Source organism: Lactuca serriola, chromosome 2 (genome assembly GCF_051521515.1).
Source record: "Lactuca serriola cultivar US96UC23 chromosome 2, Lser_US96UC23_V15, whole genome shotgun sequence".
In the NCBI taxonomy this organism is placed as follows: domain Eukaryota; kingdom Viridiplantae; phylum Streptophyta; class Magnoliopsida; order Asterales; family Asteraceae; genus Lactuca; species Lactuca serriola.
This window is the reverse complement of record NC_136409.1, coordinates 183,853,031-183,860,582: the sequence shown is the minus strand read 5'-3', so window position 1 is coordinate 183,860,582 and position 7,552 is coordinate 183,853,031. Positions and strand designations below refer to the sequence as shown.

At 33.6% G+C, this 7,552-nt stretch overlaps 1 protein-coding gene across 1 annotated transcript; it reads right to left on the bottom strand.

Annotated features, from left to right (window-relative positions):
- Positions 1-5,942: 5,942 nt before the first annotated feature.
- LOC145089848 (zinc-finger homeodomain protein 11-like) lies at positions 5,943-6,849 on the bottom strand. The gene has a single exon (XM_079028238.1). It carries the CDS (start codon positions 6,847-6,849, stop codon positions 5,962-5,964), a length of 888 nt encoding a protein of 295 aa, XP_078884364.1. The 3' UTR covers positions 5,943-5,961.
- Between the last annotated feature and the right edge of the window lie 703 nt (positions 6,850-7,552).

Sequence of the window (7,552 nt, the reverse complement as noted above, 5' to 3'; positions counted from 1 at the left end):
CTTGATTCAGACTATGTTCCTCATCTGACGTACACTGATGGACTTTAGGATATTCCTTTATCTCCAACTTCTAAATACTTCCCAGTCTTTGAGCCTTTTGATCTTCGCACTCTAGACGAACGCATACTTCCCATGGAGTTTGAAAGACTAAATTCTTTTCATCACAAGCATTAAAAGAAAATTAAGGAAACATGGTCAATGATGCTCCTGAAACCATTAAAACATTCAAGTCTCGCTCATTCAAAAATGTAACCTTTTATCAACATACACACACAAACTCTCTCTCTCTCTCTCTCTCTCTCTCTCTCTCTCTCTCTCTTTCGCTTCAAGAAGGAATACCACCGCATTTAAGTAGACCTTGTCTTCATGAACTCTGAAGAAATCTTTGCAATATCTAGGGTATTCAAGAACAATATTGAAAAGCATCACAACATGAAACCAACGTATGCTAGAGCATGTGATTTCCTCAAATCCCTAATATGTGACTTTGTGATGATTGATGTAGAAATTTATCCTGTCCTTGCTGAAAATACGAATTTTCCTCCATTTGAACATGCTATATTCATTACCAAAGGAATTTAGGATCTAAGCATCGATTCCACAAGCTTTCCTGACCTTGTCATCATCTTCAAGCTCTCCAAAAATAGTAAAAAAACACTTCCTTCCTGCCAATGCGTTTCACAGATGCTCAAATAATCAACTGGAAGACACCATCACGTATATTGAAAAATTCAAGTTCATTGCTGACGAAGTAAAGCTTAAAATAATCCGAAGAATCACATGAATCTTTCAATTCAGGAAGTTTTGGTGGATCATCATTATGTTTCTTAAACTTAATTAATGAATGTGATAGATGCAAGGTCACTTAGTGGGAAATTGTTGATGCATTAAAGTGGACCTCGACACCTATGAAGATTAATGGAAGTGAACACCTGATTTTAGAGTTACGAAGAGTTCAAAGAGAGAAGAGATATGGAACAGATGCTTATCTAAAAGACTTGAGTGTATACCTGGATACCAGAGATAAAGATGCGATGAGTTTAAGCCTTTTGTCTTTTGTGGATACCGCAATGTCAGTAAAGTAATAATCACCTTTTTTGACAATTGCGTGTTGAGTTGGTGGTACCAGTCCAAGCGTAGGATCATAGACGTCTTAATCAAGATTAATTTATATTATATTATTTAGGGACTTGTACTATTTCTTCCTATAAATATATAGTCATGTAAAACTTAGAAAGTGTGTCAGATCTTCATGATCCTTGTAATCAGTTCAAGTGAAATATAAATCTCCTTTTCTTTTACATGTTTATGTTCTTCATTGTTCATACTTTGTTGTTCGCCCTATAATATCTTGTGTTTGAATGCAAACCTAGTTATGATTCAACAAGTATCATTCTTAATTGCATATATTTAGTGAAGTACATTATGACTATGTTTCCTTCTTAATTTCTACTACTTATTGTTGTTGAGCTTCACAAGATCCTCGAGATTAACTTACATTCTGCATCGTAATCTCATTTTCCTAAAGTTCTTGTCTCAACAATAGATATTCCTTATTTTTCAAACGTCACATATATATTGCTTTGCATATGGTGGTCCAACTCAAACGGAAAATCTTGGAATCGGTTTTTTTACACTTCTTTAGGTTTTATGGTCTTACGAAAATGCTACGGTTTTTAGACAATATCCCTCTGATGAAATAGATAGGTTGGATGCTTGTACTTCTACTATTTTGGTTTTAAAAGATCAAATTATTGTAAATATTTTTGTTTTATATCTTGTACTTTTGTTGTTTCTATATGTTAATTTACATAATTTACATGACATGTATAAAATAACAAGTTTTAATATTCAAGAAGCCGGGTACCAGGAACCGGAACCGGTTCTGGTTGTTCCAGGAGCGGTTCCAATTTTCTAGGAACCGGTGTAGGCGATTCTAGCTCCAATACCCAAAACCTAAGAACCGCCAGTTCCGGGAGCGGTTCTGGTTCCAAATAAAATAGGCGGGTACCCGGTTATGCTTATGACAGTTTGTGATAGAAGAGGTGTAATCATAAATGATTATACATATATATATATATATATATATATATATATATATATATATATATATATATATTTGTTCACAGATTGAATAATCATATAAGATTATGACAGTTTGTGGCAGAAGAGGTGGTGGTGACAGAGGTGGTGTAGTGGTGGTGGCGGTGGTTGTTGTGGTGGTGGGGATGGTGGCGGAGGAGAAAGGAACGGACGACGCTAAATAATCATTTATGATTATAACAGACCTGTTGCGTCGGTAAGCTGGAGGGTTAGAGCGGCAGATGTTGAATATGTGGCTGAGGTTGAATTTCAAAATCTCTATTTTATTTTTAATTTCAACAAAACATATATATATATATAATCAAGTTTAAAGCAAGACTTTAGGAATTCAACTAGAGTGGTAAATTTTAAGTACAGGCGGATCTATGTGGTTATTGGTATACCTCAAATTTTCCATCTTAGTGTAAATATTTTTAAAATTTTCAAGCATACTACCTCTTAAATCTTGTTTGTTACCACTGTGATTTGTTCTTGGGTTAGCCACATATTTTCCTATCATCACATGCCACCCATTTCATCTTTATTCTATAGTCATGTTTTTAAGTCCTGTTTGATAGTTGTTGTCTAGGAAAGTACTGTATGAGAAAGTTTTCTGATTGAGAAAGAAACAATGTTGTTTGATTGTACATCGGGCTGACTGTATTGAATGATAAAAAATGACAATATTACTCTGTTGTTTTATACTGTGATGGATGAAGTTGCTGAATAATGATAAAAACATACAAATTGTTATACAAAATCAAAATTACACATTAATCATTTAAAAATCTAAATACAAGTTGTCATACAAAGTAATTAGACGTAAATCAATTAAAATCCAAATACAATGTTGATTAGTTTGTTTTTAGTTTATTGTTTTTCAAGTTGATGTTATGTTGTTCTTTCTATCAATTTTAACTTTTTTATAATCCAATGTGTGATTCTTGATCGGATTTATGTCCGATAATGGTGGGATGGATAAGATTTTTTTAAATAAATTAGGATGACAGTGGTGTTGTAAAAAAAATAATCCAATAAAAATGAATTAAAAAATTAACTAGAAGAAATTAATAATCCAATCAGGTAATATTTATTAATGTATAAATATTATATATTATAAATAATAATTATTAATATATGATAATCCAATAATAAAGAATTAATCGATAAAAAAGAAATTAAAAAAAGACAAAACTGCAAAAATGGTCCCTGTGGTATGCATTTTTTGGGGGTTTTAGTCCAAACAGTGACTTTTTTGGTTTCGTAGTCCTTTTGGAGTGGTTTGTATGTGAAAATGGTCCCTCCGAAAATTGAAATGACTATAATACCCTTGAGGGTATTTATTTTACATTTTTCTTTCATTATTCTTAAAATTTAATATTTATTTATTTATTTTAACAATTAAAAAAATAAAAAAGGTCCCACCTCTCTCTCTCTCTCTCTCTCTCTCTCTCTCTCCAAGAACCAACTTCTGTGTTTGTATCCATTTTATATTTTGCTTCAAACACATTAAATTGAAGAACTTCCCCAAATCGTTTCTTTAAGTCGTAGATTTTTTGCCTTTTCAAGCTTCAACAATGGTAGCCATGGGAGAAACTTCTCCTTTATGTGGGTATATGTATCAGAAAAGAACTCTGTATATTCTCCCTTTTCTGTTCAAAGCTTCAACCATGGAAGAAACAAAAAAAAAAAATGCAGCTCCTACACCCGCTCATTTTTCTGTCAAAATCACACCAAATGAACTCAAGAAAATCGAGACCCACTACTCCCCTTTCTTGAGATCTAAAACTTACAACCCTTGGTGACGGAGATGCAAACGACTCTTGGTGGTGGAGATGAAGATGGTGGTTTTTCAAGGGATTTTCTGTAGGTGTCCAAATCACAAAAGGGTTTTTGATGTTGGTGTCTCTTGGTGACGGAGATGATATGTTGCTTATGGTATCATCAAAATCGAGACCCAGTACTTCGACTCACTCACTCTTTTATCAAAATCGCACTAGATCACCCCAAGAAAATAGAGACATACCCTTATGTACGACCATCATTGATTTGAGTGTGTGGTTTTCATTTCTAGAACGATTTCAAGAGTATTCTTGAGTGTGTATGTGTTTATAAGAGTGTGTTTATGTGTTCTTAAGTGTGTGTGTGTGTGTGTTTTGAAGAACAAATCCATGAAAGTTAAATTGTATGTTTATAACTGTGTTTGTGTTCTTGAGTTTTGAAGAATAAGACGAGAGAGAGAGAGAGAGAGAGAGAGAAGGTGGGTCTCTTTTTTGATTTGATTTAACATTTATATTTAAATAAAAGAAAAAAATATTTAAGTAAATGGAAAAAACAAATTAAAAGGGCAAAGTAGTCTTTTCAAGTTTACCAAGGACCAATTCTACCATGAAACTAGCCTAAAAGGACCATGAAACCAAAAAAGTCAAGGTTTGGACTAAACCTCAGAAAAAATGCATACCATAGGGACCATTTTTGCAATTTTGTCTTTTGAAAAACATTCAAAAGAAATTAATAATCTAATTAAATAATATTTATTAGAGTAAATTACACGAATGGTCCCTATAGTTTGGGGTAATTTGCACGCTTGGTCACTAACTTGTTTTTTTAATTCGGAAGGTCCCTACTATTTGTTTTTGTTACGCGTTTGGTCCCTACTGTTTGCTTTTGTTACACATTTGGTCCCTGTCTTACCTAAAAAGACTATTATTTAAATAGGAAAAAATGGTAGAATAGGTAAGGTAAGGTGAGAGGAGTGAGGTTGGGGGTATGTTTATTTAAATAAATAAATAAATCAAGGGCAAAATAATCTTTTTAGGTAAAACAAGGACCAGACATGTAACAAAAACAAACAGTAGAGACCTTCCGAGTTAAAAAAAATAAGTTAGGGATCAAACACGTAAATTACCCTAAACCATAGGGACCATCCGTGTAATTTACTCTATTTATTAATACATAAATATTATATATTAAAAATAATATTTATTAATATATAATAATCCATTAAAAAAGTAATAATCCAATAAAAAGAAATTAAAAAATTATTTAAAAGAAATTAATAATCTAAGAAAGAAAGAAGCGATGTTTGGGGCATAATTATATTTCCAACCTATTCAACCAGAAAGATATGGTTTTGTGGTTTTCTGGAAAAGACATATCTTATCGGAAAAAACCTCATTTTTTGTGTAAATCAAACAATTTTTCCGGTTCATTCAGCCAAAAAGATTTATATGAACCTGAAAATATGTCTATCAAATGGGGCCTTAGTCTTAAACCTTAAAATTTTTGTTATTGTTCAAAAATATAATGCAAAAAAAATTGTTCGTTCAGCTTGAAATTGTGCCTTCAAAATATGTTCATTCACTTAAAATCAAGCATTGAAGATCACGGGAAGGCTTTATCACAACTTAATCCATTCACCTTTTAAAAAAAAAAAAAAAAAAAAAAAGCATAATGACATATATGTTAATACGATCTTCGGTTCCAGATCCAATCTTAAAGCGATTATATATATAAGATAACGATCTTCACAAACTTTATTTGATTCATTCTTATAATTATATTTCTTATTTAGTTATAAATTTATAGCAAAGATTCTTATCAATGAAAATCTAAAAATATTTTTTCTTAAATAAAAACGGGTTCATTACTTGGAATTTTTGGTTATTTGTTAATTTTGGTCATCAAAAAAATGCGGTTCTTTTTTAGGACTTTTTAATATTAACTTTAAGTAAATGCATCATAATTCATAGTTATCATATTCAAAACATAAGAAGCCTCAAAGTCTCTTCTCTATCTCACTTTCACTCTCGATTATCTTATCTAAATTATTAGACTTATTTATAATTTACCATCTATAATCAACATGATTATGTTTGATTAAGAGGAGGAAGACGATCCATTAGCGCCGATAGCAGTGCCAATGTGGTCGCGGTGGTTCTGGTCGTTGTTTCTTCTGTTTCCTGGGTTGCCATTAATGGTTTTGTGGTTGTGCATCCAAACCTTAAAAACGCTTTTAGTAATCCCAATGTGCTTGCAAAATCCGACGATCATCTCTTCTTCTGTCTTCAGCATCTTCCATCCGATTCTTTCCGCAAATTCCTGCATCTTTTCCTTCTGATATTCTGAAAATTTTGTCCTGAATCGTTTTTTTCCCTTTGGGTTTGATCCGCTAGCCACAGCATGGGTGAGTATCGACGGGCGGTTGATGTTGGCTGGTTCTGGTGGTGGTAAGCCTGGATTAAGGGTTAGGAACATATGTGATGGTGCAGGGTAGTAGGACGATGAAATTGGTGACGGAGATTGGGAATCCGGAGTGCTGCTGCTCTTTGTTATGGCCGCGAGACGGGAAGATGGTGGTGTTGGCGGGTGGTGATGGTGTTGTTGGTGGTGTTGGTGTTGGTGGTTGCATTGGCACTCGATGACTTGAGGCATGGGTTGGTGTAAATGATCGGCTTCGATGCGGTGGAAGCTGCGGTGGCAGCCGCATGCAGCACATTCTAGGGATGTGGTGTTGGGTGAGAGCATAAACTCTCCACATCCGTCCAGAATCTGGCCACCATTGGTGGCAGCGTAATTCTTGAGGCATTTTCCGTAACAGATGGTGAGTGGTGGCGGGGGTTGGTGGCGATTGAGTACACCATTGTTTATGTGTGGTGCCCGCTGGTTTCCCGTTCTATTAGATTGGAGCCAAGCAGGTCTCTCGGTTTCAGAACCACGGGCTCTGATGGTTGCGGTGGTCGGCGGTGGTTGTGGTGGTAGGTCCATTGTGGTTTGGGTTCTTGTGGTTTGGGTTGGAGTTGGAGTAGGTTTTATTTATGGGAAGGTAAATCCTTACTTTAGAGGAGTAAATGAGGTTTAAACACAAAGAAACAAAATAGATGATTGAATTTTAGTTTGTATTCATTAAATTCGGTTTGTTAAAATTTATTGAGATATAATATATGAATATAAGTATGAATAGAATGTAATAAATACAATATAGATTATAAAATGTTAATTGTTAAATTTGTTCAAGGTGTTAAATGAAGAGTATTAATGATAAAAAAGAAAATCATTATTCTAACCATATGTAATAAATGAATTTTGAGTTAAAGGCTCATGGTAAAATAGTCTATATTGCGAAAACAAAATAGTGCCATTTATTGATGTAAACTCAACGATATTATACAAAGATTGTCTAAGATAGTGTAAGGTATTGGAACGAGCAAAACCAAACGGAAAATATAAATCGGAATCGGAACCGGAATCGATTAGTGGTATTCAATCTGGTTCTTCTAATTCATCATTTTCGGTTTTTGGTTTTTTCGGTTCCGGTTCGGTTCGGACCAGTTTCGGTACCGAACACCTTCTTAGATAATATATTTTTCTCTTAGAACTAAATCGAACTGTTCACTTTTTTTTCAGTTTTTTCAGTTTCAAACCGGTTTGCATTCCAAGATATATAGGATTTTCCTTTTTTTTAATCGAA